Source organism: Molothrus ater, chromosome Z, assembly GCF_012460135.2.
Source record: "Molothrus ater isolate BHLD 08-10-18 breed brown headed cowbird chromosome Z, BPBGC_Mater_1.1, whole genome shotgun sequence".
NCBI lineage: Eukaryota > Metazoa > Chordata > Aves > Passeriformes > Icteridae > Molothrus > Molothrus ater.
In genome coordinates, this window is record NC_050511.2 from 43,556,091 (window position 1) to 43,583,852 (window position 27,762).

The 27,762-nt window shown below is 43.0% G+C and overlaps 1 protein-coding gene across 2 annotated transcripts in view; it reads left to right on the plus strand.

Moving 5' to 3' along the window:
* The window catches only part of ABCA1 (ATP binding cassette subfamily A member 1), a 92,144-nt gene that overhangs the window by 42,961 nt on the left and 21,421 nt on the right, over positions 1 to 27,762 (plus strand). Inside the window, exons 7-23 of one of the 2 annotated variants that reach the window (XM_036403023.2) lie at positions 1,430 to 1,551; positions 5,563 to 5,754; positions 9,475 to 9,561; positions 12,821 to 12,907; positions 17,321 to 17,561; positions 18,161 to 18,300; positions 18,539 to 18,655; positions 20,862 to 21,050; positions 21,851 to 22,056; positions 22,149 to 22,325; positions 22,925 to 23,147; positions 23,501 to 23,722; positions 24,309 to 24,513; positions 25,024 to 25,137; positions 25,604 to 25,775; positions 26,305 to 26,436; positions 26,956 to 27,095. In XM_036403023.2, coding sequence (XP_036258916.1) covers positions 1,430 to 1,551; positions 5,563 to 5,754; positions 9,475 to 9,561; positions 12,821 to 12,907; positions 17,321 to 17,561; positions 18,161 to 18,300; positions 18,539 to 18,655; positions 20,862 to 21,050; positions 21,851 to 22,056; positions 22,149 to 22,325; positions 22,925 to 23,147; positions 23,501 to 23,722; positions 24,309 to 24,513; positions 25,024 to 25,137; positions 25,604 to 25,775; positions 26,305 to 26,436; positions 26,956 to 27,095 — 2,766 coding nt within the window. The remainder of the gene's footprint in view (positions 1 to 1,429; positions 1,552 to 5,562; positions 5,755 to 9,474; positions 9,562 to 12,820; positions 12,908 to 17,320; positions 17,562 to 18,160; positions 18,301 to 18,538; positions 18,656 to 20,861; positions 21,051 to 21,850; positions 22,057 to 22,148; positions 22,326 to 22,924; positions 23,148 to 23,500; positions 23,723 to 24,308; positions 24,514 to 25,023; positions 25,138 to 25,603; positions 25,776 to 26,304; positions 26,437 to 26,955; positions 27,096 to 27,762) is intronic. The other variant, XM_054517890.1, reaches the window with a different exon arrangement.

Genomic DNA, 27,762 nt, shown 5'->3' on the forward strand with positions numbered 1-27,762 from the left:
AAGCCAACCAACAAAAAAAAAAAAAAAACCAAACAAAAAACTAACAACAAAAAAACCCAAACAAAAAACCCAAAAAAACAAAACACAAAAAACCCCCAATGAACAAACAAAAACAGAAAGAAAAATCCCAAAACAAAACAAACAACCAAAACACAAAAAAACCAAGCCAAATCATAAAACCCCTCCTGTATAGGAGGTGGGGGAAAAAGTTCTTACAGCTGTCCCCTATAGGAGGGTAAAGGTACAAACCCCTGATTCCTCCATATCATTACTTTCTCTTTAGGGGTCATTGTTTTCAACTATTTGTTCTGGGTTGCAGCATCCTGTCTTCCTAAAGTAGAAAATACAGCATGACACCTAGCTAGTTGTACCTCAGTCTGGAAATCTTCACTCTGGTAAATCCTATAGGACTTGGTCTCTCACCTCCTCCTGGCATAGGTGCTTTGCTCATCACTTCTTGTTTAAGCATTACGAGATAGAATTGTCCTCTCTCTCTCTTACAGAAAAAAGCAACAACAAAAACCAAACCAAATTTACTAAACACTGCTCCCTGTCCCCCACCCCCCACAACCAAACCACAAAACAAAGAAACCAAAACCAAAAAACCAAAACAACTATAGAAAAAAAAACCACACAAAAAACCAAACCCACACACAAAACCCAAGAAAACAACCCAAAACAGTGTCAGCTCTGAGCATCAGCTTCTAAAGATCCAGTTTTGTGGACTTCAGTAGTGTGCTTGGATTATTATTTCCAGATGGTTCCCCTTTGCTGTGATGTAGGTACAAATTTGTTTCAAAGTCAAGAGTTGAAACACTGATGGCTTGAGAAGGTGAAGCAGTTGGGAAAGAAAATGGAAATAATGCTGCAAATATATTTTTTAATTCCAAGTAGGTAAGATTGTTTCCTCAATCTGTCCTTCAGTATCATACCTGTGTGTCTGCATATGTCAGACTTTGAAATTAGTGATAGAGTACATCAGCTGTTAAAATAATTAACTAAAGGCTAGTAAATCCCTTAGTGGTCCATGTACCAGCTCAGTCCCATGTTCAGTAGCAACACAGGGATTAAGTGCTAATGCTGTAGTAGGTTTCAGATCAAGGGAGCAACTTGGTATGCCTTGCTTTTGTGTATGTATGAGCAAATTGACCTGAAGTAATGATGTTAATGGGAGTTGGTTTTGAAGGTTGATTGCTTTTTTTTTGTTGTTGATTTGGGGTTTTATTTGAGACCAAGACATGGATTGACTTTTCTGAAGCCTGCCAAGTTTCAGAGCCCTTTACCAGCAGCTCCTCTTTCTTTTGTGCTATGGTTTGTGTAATTCCCTCTCCCCTATTTATCAGCTTGACTTTTCCTGTTCAGTGCTCTCACATGAGTTTCCTTTTGGCTTTGCTGTGACCAGATTTTTGCTTGTTTTGTCATTTTCCAGACTTGAAACTTCGGGATTTCCTGATTGACAATGAGACATTCTCTGACTTCCTCCATCATAATGTGTCCATGCCATCATCTGCCATAGAGGAGCTACTGGATGCAGGGGTCAACCTCCAGCAGGTAAAGAGTACTTTCAACTCCTAACATAATGCTTATCTATTGTTTGTTTAGCTGTAGTGCCAAGATCCACAGTGCTGGACCCCTCTGCTAGGTGCTGTAGAAACACAGAGGAAAATGTATTCCCTGCTTGTGTCTTCCCTCTTGCCCTCAATTTACTGTCTTATTTGATTTTAAGCTGTAAAAGGACACTGGGAACATAAGTAAATGTTTTGACCTGCATAAGAGAATAGTACCCTCAGGCTAAACTGAATTTCTTCCTTCCTCTTTTTTTTAAAAAAAGGGAAGTAAAACATTAATTAAGCTGCTAGCCATGTCCTGACTGTTTTCAGCCACTCAGCCTGGACTGGAGCAGGGTTTCTAGGTCTTGCTCTGCTTTACATTCCTGTGCAGCAGAAGGAGCTCTATTTTTAAGTTTGTGGCCAATGCATTAAGACAGATATATTGTAAATTACATAGTACAAGAGTCCTGCTATCCAGAGTGCTCCATGATTGCAGTCATAAACATAGTGAGTGGTGACAGTGGGCTAGAGGCCCTTCATGCGATGGCTGTCGTTGTCAAGCTTGTAACATGTTTTTTGCTAGGCTTGATGAATTAGTCCACCAGTATCCTTTCTAATGCAGAAGTCAGAACAGATTTCAAAGGATGACCCAGAGTTCTCTTGAAAGAATGCAAAAGATAGTATGCAAAAGGAGGAGGAAATCTGTTTTGATTGTCAATTCCATATCAGATCTCTTCATTGAAGTGGAATGGATTAATTGTCCTTTTAGTCTTTGTTTTCCTGTAGTTACAGCTGCTGTCCCTCTTTGCACACATTGTCTTGTTCTCCAGTGAATTCTTTCAAGCCATCTGCTTTAGTGCAGTTTGATAAGTTATCCTACAAGTTAAGGATACATTCTACTAAAAAATCTATAACATAGAAAAAATTCTTACCCATTTTAGGCTGCAAGCTTTGTTTTACTTGAAAATAATTAGATTAAGACAGAATCATGCTACAGATGGTTCTGGGAGGGTGACGGGAAGACTGCAGCAATAGCATTCTTATCATTCTCCCTAAGTAAGTGGAGAGGAAGAAAGATTTTTCAAACAGGTAAAACCCGCAAAAAACCTCACTGTACATTGTGTGACTGCCATTGGTTGTATATGGAAATGGAAGGAGGAAAAAAGCTTAGCTTTTATCTACATAATGTGTCTGAAGGGTGGTGAAAGACTGGTCAGTCACCTTATTCTTCCTTGAATGCTTCAGGCTGTGCTCTTGTGTGATTCTTGAGCTGATTCTGCTAAAGCACTGGGAGTGATTCTGCTAAAGCACTGGGAGTGATGCTACTAAGTCATAACAGCATTCTGTGCTTAGGGATGGCAAGAAGAGCTAATCTGAGCACCAGGATGTTAAGCTGCAGAGCAGTGGCCCACGAAATTTACTGTGAGCAATTTTCTAATACAGATGGTAACTAGAGATGCAGACCTCTCCCTTCCTGAAGAAGGACTTTATCTGACTCACAAAATGGACATCTTTGATTTTGCTGGAGATCTGGTTTGGAGATCTGACCTCACTGCTGAGCTGCTTAGTGACTTCAGTATTAATAGGCAGTATTTGTTAGGTCTCTGAATGAGTGGGTCACAGCTTCATTCAGAAGTCATGTGGTAAAAGGGCCTATCCAGAGTATGCCAACCTTTCACAGCAAATACTGCCTGCTTCTGCTGTCTGTTGGTGTCCTGGGGTTGTTCAGTGAGGCCAGAAGTTATGCTCACAAGTAAGGAACTGAAGTCTCCAAGGAGATGGGACTTTTCACTGGTGTTACTGTAATGACAGCACTCCAGTATGTCCAGCAGGGTTGTGTATCTAGCATACTGAAATTAGTGCAAAGAGATCAAAGCGACCAAAGCCTTGTCTTGATGGGCATGTTGCTTCCTGGGGCTGAGTGGCTCAGCCTTGTGTTTTTCCAGTCATGGTAGGTGTGCTCAGGAGGGTGTGGGATTTGGAAGGTGCCTGGGTCAGCAGTGGGCAGGCAGCTGTGTAATCAAGCCTGGTATGCTGCAGTTGTCCAGGTGTGGCCAGACAGCTCTTGTGTGGGAGGTGGGAATAGGTCCTGTCCCTCTGAAAAGTTGAAGGCACAGTGAGGTCCTGGGCTAGTGCTGCAGCACGATGCATTGACTATCAGTGAAGAGTTAATAGTAATGGCCAGTGCATATTCTGCTTGGAACAAATCTCTGTTTCATGAAGCAGGAAAAGTCCCAAGGAGAGAATTGTATGACATGTAAGGACAGAACAATTACCTATGACTACTTTCAGGCATGAGCCTGGCATTTTGAGAGTCCTTAGGGGACTAAACCTGTCATTTAAGATGTATTTTTGCCTGCTGAAGACACCATGGGTTAAGATGACTACAAGTGGTTGGAGAACTTGCTGACTTGGGGAAACTAGGTACTTCGGGATGGATAGGTAGGATGTTTTTTCTAAGGTCTCATGCTCTGTGGATCTCAGTGCTTGAAAAGAGCAGCTTCTCACCAAAAGAGCCTAAACTCTGTGTGAAAAAGGTGGACATTTTCGGAATGATGGAAGGTTGATCATCTTCACTTTTTGTGAATGAACACTGAGGCACTGGGAGACACTGTTTTTTCTATATGTCCACCCAGGAAAGCTTGTTCTGGGAATGTTATTTTAGTGCCCCACAAATATCTCCTTTTCAGCATGACTATAACACTGGTAGTAATTTCTCTGCTGGCAAGAAAAAAAGCACCCTGAATTTTCAAAAGGCAAATCTTTTGATGTCAGAGCTGTGTGGCATTGAAAGATCTGATTTTTGGCATATGAATATGGACCAAAGTTAAAGGTTTGTATGAGTTTTGGATTAAAAATCCCTTCTCTCTCCTGTCAGTTCAATTTGCTTGTTTCCTGAACATAATGCAGTTTTTCCTCCTGATTGTACATACCCCTTTGGTTTTGACAGATGAAAAATTTCAGACTAACCAGCCTGGTTCAAGAGCTGCTAACTCTTCTGGAATGTAGATCAATCCTCTTTAGTTGTTGTAAGTTGGGCAATGCACTTATGAAATGACAGAAAGAAGAAATTAAGTATACAGCTGTTGTTACCTGTGCATTTACAGTAAAATGGTTCCATCCGTCTAGCCCTGGGGCAAACAAAAGTTTCTTTCTAATAGTAAATTGTGGATTTTTCCTTGTCTATCACCTTTGAGAAGTATGCAGCTTTATGGCATGGACTTTGTTGTTCAGCAAACATGAAGCTGGTAACTGACCTTATTAAAAGAATTTGTTTATCAGGTCTGAAACAGTCTGGTGATAACTCAGAGGGATTTTATCAATTTCGTTAATAAGGTGATTGCATGTGGATTAGGAAACATTATTGACAAGGAAACCATTACCTTAAGAAAAATATGCCTGTGAAGGAAGACTCTAGGATCTTATCTCATTTGTTGCAGCCAGTAAGATAACTTTTTTTTTCTGATACATTATCTGCTCAAAAACACTGTAAAATGGTTGTCTCAGCAGTTAGTGAGTAGATACTTCAGAGTTAAGGGAGATGATTCTGACTCATTACTGCATAGAAAATGTGGCTGGCAGATATGTCAAAGTAGTTTGGGACATAGGTCTTTTGCCCTTCACATAGATTTGCCAGACTTGTGTCTGGTCACAAGCCTTGTTTTTTTTTCTCTGTGGATCATTTCCCAGAAAACTGAACATTAGGCAATGCATGTACCCCTTGGTTGGAGGAAATGGCTGCTGTGGAGGACAGGATCAGAGCTGCTTTGTGCATATTTAGAGGAGAGTGAAGAGGGACCTGCCTCCCCCAGGACTTCTCTCCCATGTTCTCGGCAGGGAAGGGTTTTTCTTGGAACTGAGCTGCATATGAATAAGGGCTGCTCAACCTGTAGAGGCTGCTCAACCCTCACCTCTATCTGGAAATGTTATGAATGGCTTGCTTTGTCTGAGCAATAACCAATTTTTTTGTTGAAGTCTTAGATGAAGGCATGCTTTTTCCACTTTCATATAGGTCATTGTGTCTGGTTATCGAATGCGACTGAGAGATCTCTGCAATAGCTCAACATCATCTGAATTTCTAACGATCCAAAATCAGACGGCAGCCATGGACTCTGAAGCCTTCATTTGCACCTTGTCAAAGGAAAAACTCCATGCAGCTGAGCAAGCCTTCCGTGCTAATCTGAATCCTTTGAAGCCTCTTTGGGTGAGTTCACTGGCTGCACCAGTGAGAGTCTGTCATTGACACAGTGACATTTTCAATGTCTTTCAGTCTAGGAGCTCATCCCTGCATTTCCAGAACTGCTTAGAGGCAATTAGAAACGAGAATGATGGTTACTCTTTGTCATGGGAGCATGAACAACATGCTTCTTCCTGTCATTCTTATCCTTCCTGTTCAGTCTGCTACTTGCACAGCATAAGTGTACGTGGTCTGCAGTTCAGTTTGTCAAGGGGAAGGTCTTTATGCTGCACAGTAACAGCCTCTTGGTTGTCCCTGTGTTCTAGTCAAATGTTGTATCTTGGCTGGTATGAGTCCAACTATAAGCCTGGCTTTGCTGAGCGCTAAAACCACCGCTCTCTGCCCTTAGCATGGGGCCACTGAGTGCAGAAGTTTCTAGCCACTGACAGGCCACAACCTTTAAGCAAGTTTAAATCATATGAAGCAGAGTCAAGTTTTAAAGTCCTGTTTTCAAAAATCAACCAATGGAATGGATATTGGAGGAAGAATTCACTGAACTTCAAGAAAATATATTATTTACAGGGTAACTGGAGACTAGAGTAGACTTGGATCTAGGAAAATCCAATAATGTTTTGCTACAGATCTGCAATATCTGTTAAAATATGGAAGTTTGAGGAATTCAGTGCTAGAAATGACAGAAAAGTGAAGAAGGGACCACAGAACCAACTCTGTTACCCACTAAAACAAATATTCTTTTGTCTGCTGTGTGAGATTTCAGATTTGATGAGCCTTTCAGTACTCAAAGTCATGTACCACTTGCTTGGCTTTGTCCCCAGTCAAAGAGGGTCATTATCACGCACTGGAATCATATTTCTCTCCCGCACACTGTGTCGCAGTCAGTGACTTCTTCTCTCCACAGCTCATCTTCTGTTTTCCACATGTTCTCCATCTGCACTTTGTCTTTGCTGCTGGAAGAGCAAGACAAGCCATAAGCAATAAGAGATGGGGCGACAGCGCTAAAATTGTAACAGAGATGGGCTGTTTGGAGAGGACTCACTATAACTTCTTACTTGTCATCAGTTGTATAGGTATATGCACATATATACATAATTTACATTAATTAAACCATTCAAAGAATTCTGGGGTCTGATGGGGCTGAAAATAGCCAGCTATTGTACCACTCAGAATTGGTTTTGTGGGCCCTGTGGAGACTGTCTTGCTATTCTTATTTATGGAAGCTTCTGCAGCTTAGCTGACAGAAGCAGATATTGAGTGTCTGTGTTCTTAGGTCTATATTGTTTGTGGGTGAAAGGAAACACTCATAAGCCACTTTGTGCCTCTTGGCAACAGCAGTTTAGATTTAAGACATTATGTGCAGTTTTGAGGGGCTTCTGAGAAGCTGGCTCATGATCTTGTCTTTAAGGGGAAAAAAGCAGGAGTCCAGAAGCCAGCAGTTCTAAACCTGCTGTTGTTTGGTAAAGGTCCACAGTTTTCCTCAGAAATGTGTCACAGTGTATCTGGTAGTTAAGCTGCCGTAATGCATCAGTGAGTGAAACAAAAACTAACTGGTTTCAATGTGGCCAGACAAAATGGATAAATTAACTGTAGGATCACAACCAACACATTTGAAACTTAGTGTCTTTAGAGGCTAAAAAGTGCCCTGACCTGCAGTAACATCCTTGAACAAAGAGGGAACTTTCTGCTTGTGAACAAAGGAGGCTTTTGGCACAGTTTATTGAAGGCATCGTGTGTCAAATCTTGGACATGCACACTGAAGATAGCATGCTCTGTATCTACTACAGAGTCTGTAAACCAATGCCAGCAGTTTGTCAAGATTTTTTTTTTTGGTCTGAATTCCTTCGATGTACTTCACGGCAAGGCATTTCAGTAAGCAAAGTAAGGGCCAAGTCAAATGCAGGTGCAACAGCAATTTGGAGACAGGTTTTTAGCTTATGTAATTGGACATAGGCTTCACTGATTGTACTATTTTGTGATTTATGGGGAGGCAGCATATTAGTACAAGGAGGTTAATACAAGGGCTTGAAGCTATGTGCAAGAACTCTGTAAATTCAACACCAAGGGCTTGAATTGTAAACTGGAAATTTGTGCCTCTGATATCTGGGCAGTTAAGTGGCTACAGTTTCTTGAAATGTCTTAATACATATGACTTAGCCTGACATCCACCTGCTTGTTTTTTTCCCTTCTTCATTCCTGTTTGTTATTCCCTCTGCAAGATGATGCAGTAAATTTCATCATGGAATTGATCCGGATTAAAAATGGCTGACCTGATTGTATGTTTACACAAATATTTATGCTAAAACAGAAGGGGAGAGTGCAAGATTTAGAGCCCTATGATCAGGGAGTGAGTGTGTGGGCTGAGATGCTGATGACAGCACTCAGTTCTGCTGGCTTAAAATGTGTGTGCATTTGCAGCTTCAGGGAAATGCTAAGTGTTCTAAGTAGCTCTCAAAAATGCAGTAATTACTGGCAAATTATGGACAGATCAAGGTTGTAAAAAAATAAATTAAAGTGCATGCATGATAAAATGCATGAACTCTAAATGTCACAGCACTGTTTTTATAAAAAGAAAGGCAAGGAATAAACATTTTACCTACCTGCTCCTCAGTTCTATCCAGAACACCTTGAGTGTTGCCCAAAGGGCAGTGATACAGTTAAAACAAGAACTTGTAAATAAAATTTCATCCTAGGATTCTAGTTCTGTCGCTGATCTTTTGTATTGCATGGATTTAGCTTGTTCTGTAGGATGCAAAAACAGAGCCAAGCACATGGAAGTGTGGTAGGGAGGTTAAAGTATGTGTCCTTACTCTTTTTCATGTAAGAACCTACTTGAGGCAGGTGTTCAGATCAAAACTCAGGAGAAAATCTCGGTATGATCATGGGGCACCAAGGTGCAGTTTCAAAAAGTCCCTATTCCATGGCCCATATCTTAATCAGCATCCATGCTCTGAAGCCTTTTGACCAACAATACTATAGAACATAGCTTATTGTACAAGCTCCTTATGAACACATAATCTCTTCTTTTGGCTTGCCTTGCACTGGCTGAGTGAGACTGAGGCAGGAGAAGCTGGTTTGAGAACAGTAGTGAAGCATGTGACTGCATATTACATATGATTTCATGCATGCAAATTTCCTTCCTGGCTTTCTCCTCGTGGTCAGCCAGCAATTGTCCCATAGAGGAACTATGCAGTTTGGGAAAGGCTAACAAGAGCAGTGGCAATAAGTTCCCAGCCATTACCACACAGTCCAGTGGGACATTTCTGACTGTCTTGTATCATAGAAGTACCTGTTTTTATGTCCCTCTGCAAATCTCCCCAGTTTTGAATGTGATTTGGCGGGGGAAGGTTAAATGATAATTCAGATTGCTCCTGTGGGATTTCATCTCTTAGACAGCACTGCCTAATAAAGGCTTTGCACTACTCACTTCCACTGGTATGGATCTGTAATAAACCATAAATATGCTGTGGCTTGTCTGCTACAGTGGTCCTTGAAAGACTATGGGTGAGCACATGAAAATCCAATTGTTTCTTTCTCCCTCCGTAATATGGGTGGTATTTTGTCAAATGGCTAGCATGAACTAAGCATTAGATAATAAAGGCATTGCAGTTGAAAAATGGTTTTTAGAAAAGGTCTCCTAATGTAAATATGTGCTACAACTGAATTCATAGCTTTCCTTCATCTTTTGAGAGCGTTTTCAGTCAAGCACAGTGATATCATCCTTTTAAACAGCAGAGGTTTGAGATTTCCACTCTCAGGAAACAAGATCCGAAGCTTAAAGCACATGATTTTTCTGCAGAGGCCAGTGGAAAGTTTCTGGTAAGACCAGTATAAAGTTGTAATAACTATTTTAAAGCAAATGTGGCAGTTATCTTCATTAAAGAGAAACAGTCAGCTGTATGATGCAGACTGAATTTTGGCTTAATGTTTTGACTTCCCAACACTTGAAACCCATGCATTCTCATGTATGTTAAATCAGATTTGTCCATCCCCTGTAAGTCTTGTGTGAATTTATTCAAGGCTTGTCCTTCAACTCTAGCCATCTCAAGTATTTGTCACTAATCTTGCAGCATGCCCATACAAACACACAGAGTCCCCCCCAGTGCACACACTACTTCAAGAGTATTATGATATGGGCTGCCCCAAAAGACAAATTTAGTGACTTTCTAGCCACTACCACAGTAATTGTAGAGGGCAGTTGTGTTCAAAACCTGCCAGACATTTGTCTTTCCACAGTGTGCCTAGAACAGACAGGTGATGTTTTTGCAGTGCATTGCCAGTAAATGAGTCATTGCCCTCCCCAGCCCCTAGATGTAGTGTGGGTATCTGATAAAGACAGTCCCACAGTAGGAAGAGTCTTCCTGCATATACCCTGGGTCTAGAGGTTTCTTATTAATGGAATTAACTACTTAGTGAGTCACTACAAAGATGTATATTACAGGGAAATTAATGACATGTTCATCTGTTCAAAGAAGACTGGCCCTTGTGACTGATCTTTTGTTATTGTCTCTGGTCATGACTTATGAGAGGCTCCATGAGTGGGCTTTGAGGTTGAAGAAGTGGTAGAGAGAGTAAAACTTCCTACATATAAATGGTACTGTTGCAAGTTCTGGTGAGAAATGATCTTGAAATGATACGGATTTGTTAGGGAGGAAAGGTCAGGGTGCTGTGGTATGAAAGGATAGATGGATACTCCTCACATTTCAGAGTAAGGTTTGCAAGCTCCTTGAATCACCTAAGATGTACAAGGTCAGGCAAAAGTTCTGTTAGGCTCAGTGTCCTTGACTGATAATTTGGCCCTGAATGGAGGCATGTGAAAGGATGCAGCCACTGGGCAAGCACATAACATTTCTTCAATGTAATGTCCTGTTCTTCAGTAGCTTGCAACCCAGACTTTCTCATGTGCTGCTGGGATCTTGTTTAATAGCATTTGGTAAGATTATGTTCAATTAGTTCTTTTGAGTCTTTCTCAAACTCACAATACTTTCAGCATTGTGTAGAGTCTACTGATTTTTTTTCTGTTTTGACTAAGTTGCATATGCAGAAGCTCCTTTAATTTTGTTTTAAACTGATCATTTCACTGGAAGTTTTCTAGCTCTATATGATGAGGCACAGAAGGCAATCATCCCCATACCATTCCCCATCCCACTTGTAAGTCTACAGACCTTTGTCATAACCTCTGTTTGTCCTTACACATCCCATTGGAAGAATTGGGGTCTATTGTTCTTCCTTCAAAAACCATTCTTACCTTGAATTGTGGCCTTTGTCTGTACCTGAGCTCCTTCAGAGATGGAGAACCCAAAACTGCACATACTGCTTGAGAACCAGGATTGCACTGTGTATTTATGTTGATGCTGGTCTGTTTTATATCTGTATTTCTAAGATCTCTCTTTCTGAGTGTAATTAGCTAATTCAGAACCATACAAGGGGTATCTTAAGGTAGAACTGTCTTTTCCCTATGTACTTTACTTTGCAGTGCTGAATTTTGTCTGGCACTTTGTAACAGTGTGTCAGTAGGAGGATGTTCACTAATCTTTTGCAATTGGATTTTGACTTTTCACTATTCTGAACCAATTAGTATCTTCAGAAAACTTTTCCTCATCCACCCTGTCCCTGAATCACCTCTGAATGCAGTGAACACAAATCTATGTAGATATATATATATATATTTATATGAATAGATATATATATATATGGAGCTGAACAAACACATCTCTTGTTATGCATGAACCTGAACTTTCTACCTCATCTTACTGTTCAAGTTATAGTGGTAGAGCAGATAAGTAACTTTGATATTTGCTGGCTAAATTTCTTTAAATATATCTTGAAGGTCTAAGCCTGTGGGATATTTAATTGCTTTTCTCCTAGATGATATGTTTTTTATTTATCCAAACTGTAAGGACTGCATTTAGTAGAGATCCATAGAGGTTAGAGAATCCTCCCTGAATTTGCAACTGGCTTTGGACCAAAAACTAACTGTGCATTCAGAAAAGTTTTAAACATCCCAGCAGATCAGCAGAACAGTGCCCATTTACAATAGCTAGCACTGACCAGGTCTTACCCATCTCCAGCGGATCAAGCAGAACAAATTAAAACTTCCAGGCTTTGTTTCCAGAAATTGCCCCAGGAAAGATGTGAAAAGGAAGAGATTCAGCTCAAAAGATATGTGCTAAAATCAAGGGCCTTGGCTGTTCATCTGTGTGTTGCAGTGATATAACTTTAGTATGCTTTCAAATGCTGTAATGAGCTACTAATATGAAATCTTAGGCATTTGTTTTAATCTTCATTCCTTTGAAACAAGAATTGTGCCCAAATGTTTTTCATGCAAGATAATCCAGATATGTGAATGAAAGGGAAAAAGAACCCCACAAACCGAACTCCAGGCCACCAGTTACATGTAGAGGAGTTGGAAACAAGTAGTTGTCTTCAATGTAACTTCCTGCTAGAGAAAATTGTTTCCTGAAAGCTATGTCTTCCACTTCTGGAAGCCTACCAGTCTTGCTCTTTGGTGACAGTAGATGCCAGCTATTTCCTGGAAGCTGTTTGTTTTAAAATACACCCTTGGCTTGGATAAAGAATATCAAGACCTGATAGGAGGATTTTAGTGATAATGTACACTGCAGAAGGGAGTCCTTTGTATCTGAGTATCTTTGTATCTGTGTAGTCTCACTGAAAACTTGTACCCACCAAATTGTCTTTTTCTCTGCTGTACTGACTTTGCATCCCCTTCTCAGCACAGGCTTGTGGGATTTCCCATGCTGTCCTGTAGACTGTGCTTGTTTTGTGACCTGGAATGCAAGTCATCCTTTGCATTGTAGGTGTATGTGCATGCATTTAACATTTTATTGGTATGGTTCTGATAATGGCATCTATGTAGAAGAGAAAGGGGTGATCCTATCACATTGCAGGGTGAAGAAGCCCATGAGATTTTAAGTTCAACATTACACAGAAAGCCAGCTCTGTCTTCCCCACCAATGTAAACAGTCCTAACTGCTCTATGCAAGAATATTTACAAAAGTTTAATCTCTTCATTTGTGCTTTGCAGTAACTTCTAGTTTCCTTTTCTCTCTTCCTGCAGAGACAACTTTCTTTCAATTCCTCTTTGTGGGATCTGTCAGAAACTGTGGAAACTTTGAGAGAGAGCATTGGGAAGCTTATTAAAGAGGTAAGAAGAGCCTTTGTGTAAGGAGAAGACATCACTGTGGTTGCTGTCTTAGCCTGTGATCAAGTAAAAGAAGCAACTTATAGCCAAATCCCTGGCTTGTTTTGAAACTTTTCCCCATCCTACAGCCATTTTCCCTGTGTGCAGGCAGCATGCACTTTGCAACATCTTGGCACTTCAAGATATAAATAGCATAACAGGAATTAGGACATTTTCCGTAGTGTTTTTTCATCTCAGCAGTGGCACAACAGTTGGGCTTGCAGTACATCTGCTGCCAGGTAGTGCCTTGCAAACTACATATTGAGGCTTTCCTTTTTATTTTTTCCCATCTAGTTGCCAACCCACAACAGGGTTATTAATTGGTTGTATCTACTGGGTTTCATGTGCAGTGAGGGTATGGCATGTGGAAAAGGTGCTGTGGCTATTATAGTTTAAATTAGTAGTGGTAGGCTACTTTTCCTCTTTATCTATCTTACTTTTTGGGCCAGAGATTGTTTTCCAGTCTTGTGGGCACTCAGCACACTGACATCACAACACAAAAAAAACCAGTGATTTGCACAGTCAAATTGACATTCTAGAGACTGTAAGTATTTGTTTTTGCAGGTGAAATGATGGATTAAGAAAAAAAGCCCTGCATACCTAAGTTTGAATCAGAAGTCCAAATCTGGGGAGGTAGGGGGGTGGGTGTTGAGCCAGAAACTTATCCTAGTTTTTTGTCTGGCTTTGACTTTAAAGTGCTGCTGTTAGTCAAAAACATTCTCTCCCTGGAGCAGAAATCACAACCATCTAAGCTAAACAGTGCCACCGCCTCCATCTAAGCTAAACAATGCCGCCGCCTCCTCCTCCCTTCACTAGTGTTCCGCCTTTGCCTCAGAGCGAGAGAGCTCTGTGCCGTGAACGGCAGTAACCTCTGGGAGCACGCACAAGAGTGGGTCACTCCAGGTTAGCCTGCGCCTCACTCCCACAGAGGGGCAGCTGCTGGGAGTCTGCGCCGTGCCGGCCAACAATTCCTGGCACACACCCCTCCCCGAGTCCTTCAACCTGCTGCGCAGTTCCCTTCACATTGCAATTAATATGATTCCAGGATCAGCTTCAGTTAGGACCATGGAAGAGCTTTTGCTGCTAGCAGGGAGGCTGCCCTTCAGAGTTTGACTACAGCTGTTTCCTGTTACGTCATTTAAGCTTGGCTTTTCTTCTTGTCTGGGATAAAAATAATTGAAACCACGTGATACTCGGTTTGCTGATGTGGCCAGAAACGTCCCAGGGTAACGTGCCTTTTGCTTGGCAGCTGTTTTGGGCACGACTACCTTTTATTCTGCCCTGCTGTGCAAACAAAGGCAGCATTTTGCTCTGTGTACAGCATGAGCTGCTCCAGATGGCTTGACCTAAAGTTACTTCTTATTGTCTGTCAGGCAGATTTCTGTGTGAAAAGGAGGGACTTGCTCCCTTGTTTCAAAGGGCAGCAGCTTGAGGGGGTGGAGAGAACTATTGTTTGTGCCATGTCTAGGAGCCTTTCTAGCAGGGAATTTTAATTAGAAAATGGTCTGAACAAAATATTTTTCTTGGAGTATGGGGATTGATTGGATCTGTGTCCTTGGACTCTTTAAATTAACTTTTTGGAGGGCAGATTAAACACCAAGAGCAAGGACAACTGTTTAGATACACTTAAGGAGCCAGGTCTGATGTCTGGAGGAAGAAATTGCTTAGTAACCCTTCACATTTGACATATTTGCTTTCAGAGGTGTAAAAAGATCAGCTCTGCATGTAAATTGCGAAGATGCTGGTGCCAAAGATGAAACAAAGTTTCTTGCTCAAGCTGTTTCAAAATAATTTGTAGAAATGTGTTTGCAAATGCAATCCCTCTTTAAGATGGTTAGTACTTCATATGTTCATGGGAATCATCTGCACTTCCTATTTAAGTACCTTTGCTTATCATGTTAGGGAGTTTATGGTGCTTTAGCTGAAGCAGCTGCCTTGTTGCTGGACAAAAATGAGCTCTTTTAGCTAAGATACCAAAAACTCCCTGAAGCATCCCTTTGAATTGCACACTCAAATTGTCACACCTGAAATGCAGCCTTGGCCTTTTGGTTGAGGAATCATCAAATCCACACATCTGCATGAACATATGTAACAAACAAAACTGGTTGTGTGACAGTTTTTGTTCATGTTCCATGATGCTGATGTCCTGCAGGTCACCCTGAACCTGGAGCCAGGTTGAGTGGTGCCAGGCTGCAGGCAAAGGCACCAGTGAGTAGCAAGGAAATGAAAGTACACTGGAATCAGTCAATTTGGATATTTGTGCTCAGACTTCTGCTGTTCTTACAGCTGTCTTTCATTATATCAGTGTGTCATGTGCTCTTAGGCATCTGAAAATAGAAGCTCCTTGTGTAGGTGACATGTAGTAGCTGTTGTTTAGCATCAAGAATTTTTCTCCAGATGTTGACACATCTAAAACATGGACAGATGAGCCGTACAAAGGGTCAGGTTTACCTCCCACTGTAAGGCCAAGGAGTCTTGAGTGTGCTTTCCTTGGGTGAACTTGGATTGGTTGTTCCAGCACACTGCTGCTTTCAGCATTGTTGCTAGCTGGCTTTACCAGCTGTCTTAGACTTTGGTCTACCACCTTTGTTTAAATAAATGCAGATAATAAATGCACTGTGAGCAAAACTGGCAGATGGTCTCTGACTCTCTTATTGTTTCTGAAAAAAGGGCAGTTGGAACACAGCATTTGAAGTTGTTTCTGAGATGCAGTTGACAAGCAGTTACAAATAGGTGTCTCAGCAGCTCTGCTAAGCCTGTTTAGTGCACGTGCCTGTTCTGGACAGCACAGTAAGAACATCCAAGTTAATGTCACCTGATGTTTCAGCAGGAGTCAAGAAATCAGATAAAATTTTAGAAAACACTTAAAAAGGGATAGAGAAGCAGCTGTAGGATTTTACCATGATACTATACAAAACCCTTTGATAAGGAACACAAATCTAGGTTCTTGTTCTCTGAAATAGGATAGCATAATTGGAATAAAGTTCAGAGAAGGCCAGTTAGGGCATTTAGAAGTATAATGGCTTTCACCAAAGGAACAAGGGAATAGGTTGAGACTGTTTAGCTTGCAAAAGAGATGAGTTGGGGATATGACAAATACCTATAGAGTTGACTGGCACATGAAGAAGAGATAGGGATTGAATGCTCACCGTCTCTTGCAGTAAAAACAAAAAACAAAACCACATGACACCAAATGGAGCTGAGCACAGCCGGATAAGGAGAGAGAAGAGGTTCTTTCCTGTGATATTGGATGTTAAATACTTGTGGTTGTTCTAAATTCTAGGAGTTTACCATGGAAGAAGGTCATTGAGGGTTAGGAAATAGAGGTTCCCTGAGCTGCAAATAAATGGAAGGTGGAAGCTTACTTTGATGAAGTATCCTAGATTCTTGCCTTTGCCTTATTTCTTCTTAGCATCCACTTATTGTCACCATCAAAGAGGTGATGTTCTGACATCTCAAGATAGGGGGTCTGAAAGCAACACTCCACTGTAGCATGAAACAAGTGCTCATGCGGGTGGGTTACTTTTTGTGTTGTGGTGAGCTTGGCCATAAGCCCGAGTATGGCAGCATTAATGCAGTGAATATTTCAGGCTGAGGACAGGGTGTTTTTGTTCATGAGACATTACAGGCATATTGTCTGGCTTATGCCACCCAAATGAGTCTGGAGGTAGTAATTGTTCTGGCTGGTTGAATGTTGTCACCTCAGGCCTGGTGTGAGGTCAACTGGCCAGCAGAAGGCTCCTTGCAGTGACTGGCTGTGTGCAAAGCTTATTCAGGGTCCTGGCTGCAACAGGGCTTGTTTTCAAGGATATTCTGGGACTGCTGTTGACAATGGGGCTAGGAGTTTCTGGGGCAGGAATAAGTGATGCCAGTCTGAGAGATCAGACTGGCTGCCTGGTGTAAATCAGTGGAGGTTGGGTGGAGTTGTGCCAGGTGACACTGGTGTGGCCTGTAGCTCATCCAGTTTGTGACCCACAAGTCACTTGGTGTCATTCCTTTAATTCCTATTCTGACTCTATGTACCCCACCCCACCTGTCCTTGTGAGGGTACTCCACTGGAATTTGCCATTGTGCAACCAGGAGGACAAGCAGCTTCCATGTTATAGGGCAGGGAGGCCAGGAACCACCCACAGTACTGGAGTAGAAAACTCAGTAGTAAAGAACTTGGCAAGGATATATTCCAAGTGCTTGCTCAGAAGATACTTCCATTGTGGTGGGGAATTGTTTTCCCTGTTCTTCCCCTTGTTGTTGTGTTCAAGGGATTCTCATCTGTTGAAAAATCTGTTTTGTGGTTTGAAGGTGCATGGAGAGACCTTCTCCTTTTACTAATCCTGTTCAATACTTGCTTCCATTCTTTTCTCTGTCCTTCCCCTCCAGCTGCTGAGCATGAAGAGCTGGAGTGACATGAGGCAAGAGGTGATGTTCCTGAACAATGTGAATGCCTCAAACTCCTCTACACAGATCTATCAGGCTGTGTCACGCATCGTGTGTGGCCATCCTGAAGGTGGAGGGCTCAAAATTAAATCCCTCAACTGGTATGAGGATAACAATTACAAAGCACTGTTTGGAGGCAACAGCACTGAAGATGATGTGATTAACTTCTATGATAACTCCACAAGTAAGTGTAACAATGACATGGTCTGAAGTCCTATCTACTAGTGATTGTCACCACTAGTGTTTTCCAAACTTCCACAGATGAAGGTAGGTGGTCCTGAGGGACATATTCACTGCTGTTTCAGAAAGGCATATCGTCCTGCATATGCTCTTAAGGATATATTGTCCTGCATATGCCCTTAAGGCCAAGGGGTTATCAGCTTGCAGAGTCTCCCAAGGGCCTGCCACCTACCTACTATGTAGAGTACACAGGAAGCTGTGCAGTGGATCTGCTTTAGTGGGAGAGGGAGCACAGTCATGTGCAGCCTCTGGAAATCTGACCTTTTCCAGATAAATTTTGTTTGTGCCATGCATTGGGGCTGTGAGAGTGTTGCAGAACTAATACTGTGGCTTTTAGTGTTGGAGGCTACCTGGTTGCTCCTTGTTCACTGGGCAGACTGTGCAGGCTTGGGCTAAAAGGGGCTTTTTGTGGAGCTTTGCAGTAAAGGAGAGGGTTTGCATCTGAAAAATGGTTTGCTTTCAGCTTTGATTGTTCTTGAAGTTCTATGCCTTCTGCAGTTGTTACTGTGCTGTTCAGCCACTCACCTTTGTGCTCTTCTTCAGCACCCTACTGCAATGAGCTAATGAAGAACCTGGAATCCAGCCCGCTTTCCAGGATTATCTGGAGGGCTTTGAAGCCCTTGCTGATTGGGAAGATCTTGTACACTCCAGATACGCCAGCTGTAAGGAAGGTCATGTCTGAGGTAACTCTAGCCCTGTCGTCTGATAATGTAGCATTAGCTGTGTCCTCTGGCTGTGCAGCTGATCCTCTCTACTTAAATTGGACCTAAACACAAGCCTAGGAAGGATTACCTGCAAAAGCACAGCCTCCCTAATCTCTCATCTCCCATGCACTTACTGTTGAAGGCTCAATACACCCTCTCAGCTCACGATGGTCTCTGCCAGCTTTTGGAAATAACTTTCCTCTCCACTTTGTGACAGGTGAACAGGACATTCCAGGAGCTGGGTGTGTTTCGTGACCTCGGGGGAATGTGGGAGGAGATAAGCCCAAAGATTTGGACATTTATGGAAAGTAGTCAGGAAATGGATCTCATTCGGGTCAGTATGCTGTCCTGGCCAGAGCCACTGCTGTTATTTTTTGCAATAAGTGATGAAATATTTATTTTAAAAGGTGCTTCAGTGCTGAATTGGGCAGATAAATACTATGGATGGGACCTCTTCTTGAAAGAGATCTTGAGTACCGATCTTTCATTTTACTTGGCATTCCTTCCTTCACCTAACAGTCTCCTGCAAACAGCACATTTAACACCCAATTCTAATCTGCCTCTGTTGGAAAATGTACTGTTTTGTCTGCAGTGTTGCCCTAATGTGTCATGAGCATGTCACCATGGTTCCTTGGGTGCAGCTATGAGGGGTAGATCTTTGCATCCTGCACCGATATCTTTGGAAGTACAGTGATGTAAAACTAACATCAAGAAACAGAGGGACCGCTGTAGAGTAGTTTTTCCAGCTGTCTCTGGAACACAGTTGGTTGGGTATCACCGTGCACCATCTTGTGTACAGAGACCTCCCCAGGTCATATAAACCCTGAAATTAATTACTTTTTTACCCCAGTGTAATGCTGTGCTGAATAATCATGTGACTGGCCTGTTGTACTTCTCCATCAATGTGACATACTAGAGCACCAGAGACAGTTGAACAGATTGTTACAAAGCTCAGGCAGAAAGTTGAGGTCCAAAACATTGATTTGCAGTGATGTCCTCTGAAAAGTGAATGTTGCTTCTATTTTTTTTTTTTTTAATTTTACTGAGCCCTGGGATTTTATGGTTTTATATTTTTTGTTGCTTGTTAACACTGTTGCCTCTGGTAGTTAATCTTCCCAGCAATCTGGTCTTTCTGTACCAGCGCAGTAAAACGGTCTCTTTGTTGTCACCTGTTGACATTCACACAAGCAGGATTACTTCATTGTCAGTGCCTTGGCAGCTCCCAGCAAGCGTCTCCTTCAGTTGTCATGTTTCTGGATTGACTGGCCATCACCTCTCAACTTTCTGGGTTGTACAATCTGTTTGGCATATTTCTTCCTGCTGAGGGAGAGGAAAGTGCTTTGTTTTCCCATCCATGCCACTTCTAGCTTGATGCTAATGTGCCTGTGAACTTCAGGAAGGGCAACAAGTGCCCCTAGGGTTAAGGAGCTTTAATGTTAGACTTAAACAAGATGAGGTTGAGCCATTTCCCTGCATGCATGGTAGCAGAAGTTAACCATGGAGACCAAATGAGAAGGGAGCACAGCACATCTGATTCCTGTGTGCTTGGATTTCCTTTTTGTATGTTTTCCTTTGGTAGTTTGGTCTGTTCTGTTTTTACAGTTTGCAAAGTTGTTTTTGTAAATGTGTGACCTACTCTACTTTCTGGTTTGCTGGTAACAGCACAGTATGGGGAAGCTCTTTACCTCTCTTTCATTTTTGTTGTGGCAAAAAATCTACTTCCTGTTCTTAATCATGAGGATTTTCGCAGTTTTCTTTCTTGTGCAGGTTTTTCTTTTTATCTTCCTGACTTCAGTTCAACTATGTAATTTACAATTACTGTTCCCTTCCTGCCTGGCCTTAAATTGTCTGCCCAGTGGACTGGTTTCTGCTTCAGTGCATTTGTGCTAGGCATTGTGCATACAGTAGCCTGTCCTCAGAAACCTAGCAGTTAAACCAGGTGAAGAAAGCACTGTCCTAGACAAGAGGACAAAGGCAGGACATCATGGCTGTACAGGGCAGCTTCAGCCAGCCCTGGTGGCACAAAAGCGAAATACAAAAATCACCTGGCCTCTGGTGCTGGTATTTCTGCTCAGCACAGTGACTGTTGAGCCTTCAGCTGTGCCTCAGTTGCTCTCCATCTGAGCCAGGAGGTGAGATTTTTCTGGAAGAAGTGAGCAGATCTAGGCACCAAGTATTGGGCAAATGCCTTTCTGCGGAGCTAGCATCTCCCTTTTCCCTGGTTTGCCTGTGTGGGGTGCAGAGCTGTACATGGCTCTCTGCTGCCCTCTCCTTGGGAGAGGGGTTGGCAGGATATGGAGGCAGGCAGCCAGCCTGCAAAGCACACCAATGTGGTGTAGCTGTACCAAGAGAGGCATATCCCTCTTAAAGGGAAGGTAAGGGGAAGGACACCACTTTATTGATCCTGTCAGTATGATAGAGGGCCTCTACCTGCACCTTCTTAGCAGCTGTTTTCCTTGTTGTGCTTGACTTCATTATGAGAGAGGAATCTAATATTATTTCTCACAACTATTTCTTCTTTGAAAACAAAACACTTGCAGACGTTGCTGAAAGGCAAAGCCCTCTGGGGCCTGCACTTACCAGCTTCCAACTGGACAGTAGAGGACATTGCCCGTTTCCTGTCAAACAGTCCAGAGGACTTTGAGGCAGAAAATGGCTCTGTGTACACCTGGGTGGATGCCTTCAATGAGACAGACCGGGCTATCCAGACCATCTCCCGCTTCATGGAGGTGAGATACTGTTGATGTGGGCAAGGTGCTGGGGGAGGGCAGCAGCTTGATCTCCACTCATCCAGTTGGGTGTTCCGAAAAGGGAAGATAGATATTCCTCCATCCATTTCATGGATACAACCAGGATGTAGGAATCTAACTGTAGGCCTTGTTCTTGAAGTTTTTGCTTCCATCACTGCGTGTGGTTTCCTGCCCTTCTGTTACTGAGTGAAAGCTGCTGCTGTCTCCAGCAGTGTAGCAGTTCATACTTCAGTTCGAGGTTTAGCTGAGGGCTGTGGTAAAGCTAGCAGCTGCTTCAAATTGAGGGAACAAAATTAGTTCTACTTTTTGCCTCATCAGCTTAGGAGATGAGTGCAAACAGAAACAGGCCATGGCCTGTTAAGGGCCTGATCCAAAACCTTCAGGTCTCTCAGCTGATGTTTAGAGGCTTTGAATCAGATTTGATTTATTGGTAACAGATGAAATAAGACCATTTATGGAAGTTGATACTTGGATGAAATCCTGTAGGTAATACTGCAGTGCTAGCTAACCTCTTGTACAGAAAATGCCTTTGCTGGAGTATTTCTCAGTGATGTATGTTGGACTGGTAGGTGACTGTCAAGCAGGAAGCAATGTCTTGCAACTTGCTGGGCTACAACTGAGCAAGCCATTGCAAAATAGTCTGATGCTGTTGTCTTTTTTCTTGGACATGACATTACCGTTGGAGTGTTCTCTTCTTTCCCTCCACCCCACAACTAAACAAAGTACATTATAATTTGGCAGTGTATCCCATAAATGCTTCAAATTCTGTCCCTGTCTAGTGTGTCAACCTGGACAAACTGGAGCCTGTGCCCACAGAAGTCCGGCTCATTAACAAGTCCTTGGAACTTCTGGATGAAAGGAGGTTCTGGGCTGGCATAGTCTTCACTGAAATAGCTCCTGATAGCACAGACCTTCCTCAACATGTGAAATACAAGATACGCATGGACATTGATAATGTGGAAAGGACCAACAAGATCAAGGATGGGTGAGCCCGGACATCCTGCCTTATGATCAATTTCTTACAAAGGATGGGGTGAGGAGGATTTCTAATGGAAAGGTCTTGTTCCCTTGGTGCAGGTACTGGGATCCTGGTCCCCGTGCTGACCCCTTTGAGGACATGCGCTATGTCTGGGGAGGCTTTGTCTACCTGCAGGATGTGGTAGAACAGGCCATCATCAGGGTTCAGACAGGCACAGAGAAGAAGACAGGAGTTTATGTGCAGCAGATGCCCTACCCATGTTACGTGGATGACATGTATGTATACAGGCTGCTTCAGAAACTCCCAAGAGGAGGAGCTTGGGAGGCATGGGCTTTTGTCAATCCTCAGGCATGGTTTTTGTCCCTGTTTTCAGTGAGGAGGCAATCTCCATAGTGTTCCTAATCCCTAGAATTAGGGCACTCACATGGAAGATTTAGAATATGTAATGACTTGCAGAGTCCTGCCCAGGAGAGTCCTGGAGTTGAACATACACAGTACCTTCCTGAGGTGTGACCATATCCCCACACCTGTTACAAGTGAAAATAGCACTGGGGAAAAAAGCAGACAGTTAGGCTCAGGAGAGGGGAAAGAGGGCAATTGAGAGCAGTTCCCAAGCAAGGCAGCTCTTTGCACCTATTCTTTCACTGAGTGACAATTGCAGCTCCACCTCCCACTCCTAACTGGCGATATGCTCTAAACCCACCCACCTCACCTCATGGTGAGACAAGGATCCTGTGTCAGGCTTTGCACATCAGCTGCTTTGTGCAGGGAAGCCTTAGCTGTTGCCATGCTCTCATAGCCCGTGAAGTGGTATCAGAACTTGCAGTAATGTTTCTCACTTGGATCTCCTGGCCCCTTTCTTTCATTTTCTCAGATTTCTGCGTGTCATGAGCCGTTCCATGCCTCTCTTCATGACACTAGCTTGGATCTACTCAGTGGCTGTGATAATTAAGGGCATTGTGTATGAGAAGGAAGCCCGGCTGAAAGAAACAATGAGGATTATGGGACTTGACAATGGCATCCTTTGGTTAAGCTGGTTCATTAGCAGCCTTGTCCCTCTCCTGATGAGTGCAGGACTGTTGGTGTTGATCCTGAAGGTGAGTTGCCTGGTTTGGCCTGTGGCAGCAGACTCTAGAGCCTTTAGAGCCTGCTAAGCAGTGGTCTGCACTGACACGCTGAGAAGGAGTTTGTGGGTGTGTGTTGACCAGTCACTTTTTGGGAACAGAATTTTGGAACAACAGGACTGTGTGGCTGAAAACAGCAGAAGGAAATGTTGTAGATTCAGTTCTGTTGAAAAGATGCCTCTGGTACTGCCCACTTCTGGGAAGGCTCTTGTGCAAATTGCAGGAAAACCTGCCTCCACTGAGCAGCAGCTCTGCAGAGCTGCCTATAACAGAGCTACCTTGGAGAGCCCTTTCAAAAACTCATGCACTTATTGTTCTCCTGCCAGATGGGGAATCTGCTGCCTTACAGTGATCCTAGTGTGGTGTTCATTTTCCTCTCCATCTTCGCCGTTGTGACCATCCTCCAGTGCTTCCTCATCAGCACCGTGTTCTCCAGGGCCAACCTGGCAGCTGCCTGTGGAGGCATTGTCTACTTTACGCTGTACCTGCCTTATGTGCTTTGTGTTGCCTGGCAGGACCACATCAGCTTCTCACTCAAGATTTTTGCGGTGAGTCTTGATGAAACTTTCCTGGGCCCTGGGGTGCCACCAGTATGGCACTCAGCAGCTGGGCGCTCTTACAAGGAGGGAAGTGGCAGTGGGAAGTTAATTTTCAGTGTAAAAGTCTTCGGGGTTGGCCTTGATAAAGAGGTTTACTGAACCTGGTAGAAGCTGCTTGGGAGGGTTTTGTTGGCTTTGGTAGTAGAAGTAATGCAGCTGGACTAAGCTGCCTTGATCTCTGTACGCTGTCATGCTGTATAACCAGACATGCAGGCTGAAGGAACCACCTGCTTTTCCTCTGCACAGCATTTCTTACCTGTCTGGGGAGGGTGACTCTTACCAACCTGTTCCCTTGCAGGAAAATCCAAAGAGGGAGGGAAAGATGATAGGGAAACAAACAATTCTGGGTGGAGGTCCGGTAGAGATTTCAGGAACCTAGACCAAATATGCCATTCCATATCTGAAAATACAGTGATGGTCCGTGGAACTTGGACTTTTCATATGGACAATGTCCCTCATTCTTGTGCTACAACTGACATGACTAATTGGAGAGTAGATGTAAAAAAATTTACATGTTCATGCCTCCCATTTTCAGAGCCTGCTGTCTCCAGTAGCCTTTGGTTTTGGTTGTGAGTACTTTGCGCTCTTTGAGGAGCAGGGAGTTGGTGTTCAGTGGGACAACTTCTTTGAGAGCCCATTGGAAGAAGATGGCTTTAGCATCACCACATCAGCTGTCATGATGTTGTTTGATACCTTCCTCTATGGAGTCATGACCTGGTACATTGAATCTGTCTTCCCAGGTGAGGTCTACTTCCGAGAGATAGTCATGTCTTAAGGCTTTTAAATAAATCCTTTCACCCTTTTCACTTGCTAAGGTGCAAATTTGGCCCATTTTTAAGCAGAGCTATTGAAAGGTCTGGAGCAAAACCAGCATCAGAGCAAGGTTGTTGCTGCTGGCAGTGAGTGTTGCCCAGCACAGAAGCATGACCCCATTGTGGCCATGGCTGATCTAGCTACAGAAACTTTGCTCTACTTGACTTGTTCCCTCCTCTAAACTTCACAGACTGTGATGCAAGAGAGGAGCTGAGTATCAGTACCACATGTGCCACTAAGTACCTTTCAGCATAGGGTTTTTAACCCTAAAGTGAAGTTAGATGTCTCTTACCCAGAGTTTGTCAGTGTCTTCATACAGAAAGATTTCTCCTTAGTGCCTCACCTCATGTGGGTGGAGTACTTCCCTTCTTGTCCTGAAAGCTAATTAAAGAAAAGTGACAGATGGACTCAGGCTTATGTAATGCTTTTGTTTTTAGGCCAGTATGGGATTCCCAGACCCTGGTACTTTCCTTTCACAAAGTCATATTGGTTTGGGGAGGAACCACAGGACAGGCAGCACCCCCATCTTGACCAGAAGGGGTCTTCAGAAGGTAAGTGCTGGACACACCTTTTTGAAAGTGAAGTGTTAAGATCTGCCTTTTTCTGAAATGATAGTCCAAGGACAGCAGGAGCAGTACTGGCATGGATAGGTGAAATTGGTCACCCTTTTATTATCACTCTTTGGGTATGCTGATCAAGTGGGTGCATACAGATAAACTCAAGGTACTTTGCCCGTCTGACTGCAGCTGGGTACTCCAGGCTCATGGAATTGAGAAGGCCTTGTATTTTTGGTGACCCTGATAAAACTGGAGATCTCCAACTCCCAAATTAGCCCAGGAGAGAGACAATAGCTAAATGACAACTTCCGTGGAAGATTCCTCTCTCTGAGGAAGAAAGTGGTCAGTTCTTCATGTAGCTCATTCCTTCACAGGCTTAGGGGAATGTGATGTCTATTAAAATTCCCATGCAATTTCTGTTAAAACCTATCAGATCTCTCTACTTTGTGTTTTCTTTCAGTCTGCAAGGAAGAAGAGCCAGTGCATCTGAGTCTTGGTGTTTCCATCCAGAACCTGGTCAAGGTTTACCGTGATGGCAAGAAAGTTGCTGTAGATGGTCTCACACTCAACTTCTATGAAGGACAAATCACCTCCTTTCTGGGACATAATGGAGCAGGGAAAACTACTACCATGTAAGAACAAAATAATGATTTCAGACAGTAGGAAAGTGACTGAATACTGCAACTCCTATCCAAATAGTAGAGGTAGCCATAGAACTGGAGTGGGCAAGCTGGTGCAGACTAGAATGCCTCTGCTGATTTAGTCTAGTTGTGCTGCTGCCTTACAGATACAGGGGACTGGAACCACAGAACTGGAACCACAGGAGGTTCAGGTTGAGGCTGGGTCAAATGAATCTGTAGGTGGCATTTTGTAGTAATGCCATTAGTGATTATGACTTACCAGTGAAAGAAAGCAAATTGGTACTGAAAGAACAAGAAGCTTTTAGAGGAAAAAAACCCTTTCCTTCAAGCAGCTATGTGGGTGTTCTTTGATCACCACTGGAGCTGATTTGTGGTTTGGTTTATTTAAAATCCATTAGTGAGGTGGTTTTCAGCCTACTTTCTAGATATGGGATTCCCCAGGGTTTCCATCTACTCTTAATTCAGCCTTCCACTGTTTCCTAGTGGCAGAACCTGCTGATCTATTCTCTTTTTGTTTCAGGTCCATTTTGACTGGCTTGTTTCCCCCAACTTCGGGTACAGCCTTCATCCTGGGTAAAGATATCCGCTCTGAGCTTAGCACCATCAGGCAGAACCTGGGTGTATGTCCACAACATAATGTGCTGTTTGACTTGTGAGTATCACCTGGGATATGTAGGACTGATGCTATCTAACAGATGTTTGGGTTCTCTAGGATACCGCAGTGTGCTTTTGGCTTTGACAGTCCTTTTTCTTGTGCTCCTGGTGTGAGACAGTGGAGTGGTGTGGGATTGGTACGGGAACATTCTGTTTATTAGCACATTCCTAAGTGCCTGGGAATGACCAGCAAGAGCTTACACTTTCATCTTTCATGTCTGTTAATAATGTACTCCACTCAGCTAGGCCAAGTGTATCCCTGGTGCCTAGTGATTTAGGTTGTTTGTGGTACTGTTAAGCACCCTTAAAAAAGGATTATTTACATGGGTCCTGAATAGAGCCACACCCTGAAGTCAGGCCCAAACTGAGTGCACCCAATCTGTGGCTCCTTCCTGAAACCTCAGCCTTAAAAGATGTTTTCCTGAGGAAACAGAAATGCCTGCAGTAATGCTAATAAAAGGGATGAATCCCAGTATGGTGCTTTCAACTCTGCCCTGAGGCTACATTTGTTCTCTAGGCTGACTGTGGAGGAGCACATCTGGTTCTATGCTCGGCTCAAAGGGCTGCCGGAAAAGAAGGTGAAAGAGGAGATGGATCAGATGGCAACAGATGTTGGTTTGCCTCACAAACTGAAGGCTAGGACAAGCAAGCTCTCTGGTAGGTTCAGATCTTTTACATTTCTCAGCCTCAGAAACACTCCACTGGATTTTGCAGAGGCTGTGTTATGGACCCTGATGGAATCCTGCAATTATATATAGACTACTATAAAATTAAGCATTTAAGGAAGCGAGTTATTTATTAAGTACCTAATCAGTCTATCTTAGTAAACATCACAATCTTGCACAGTCTCAAGCTATCCAATGGCCATAACAAGTCTCTCACTTTCTCTGAGTATTGTGTATTTTTTTCCATCATGACATAGTTCAGCTGCATTTGCTGTGTGTTGTCCAAAGCTTACTCATATATTTGGGGTTTATGAGTTTACATGAGGGTGGCTTGGACCATAGTCTACAAGTCTCTTGCTGTTTGCAAATCATACATGGATTCCTTATACTGACTTCTGCCCCTTCAATTGGTGACCTGGAGTGCCCTTCTCCTTTGTTCAGTAGGGGCAGAATTCCTGTGTCAGTCTGTACCAGATACTAGAGGGACTGACATGCCTTTGTCTTACTCAAGTATCAGTACAGACTGCACATTTGACTTCAGGGAGGGAGAGCAGATTACCATGGTTGACTTTAGTATTGAGGAATGCAATATAATTCCTTGTTTTTGCCTCTGGAACACTTTCATGGAAGGGGAGTCTCATGGAGACTTATTTCTGCAG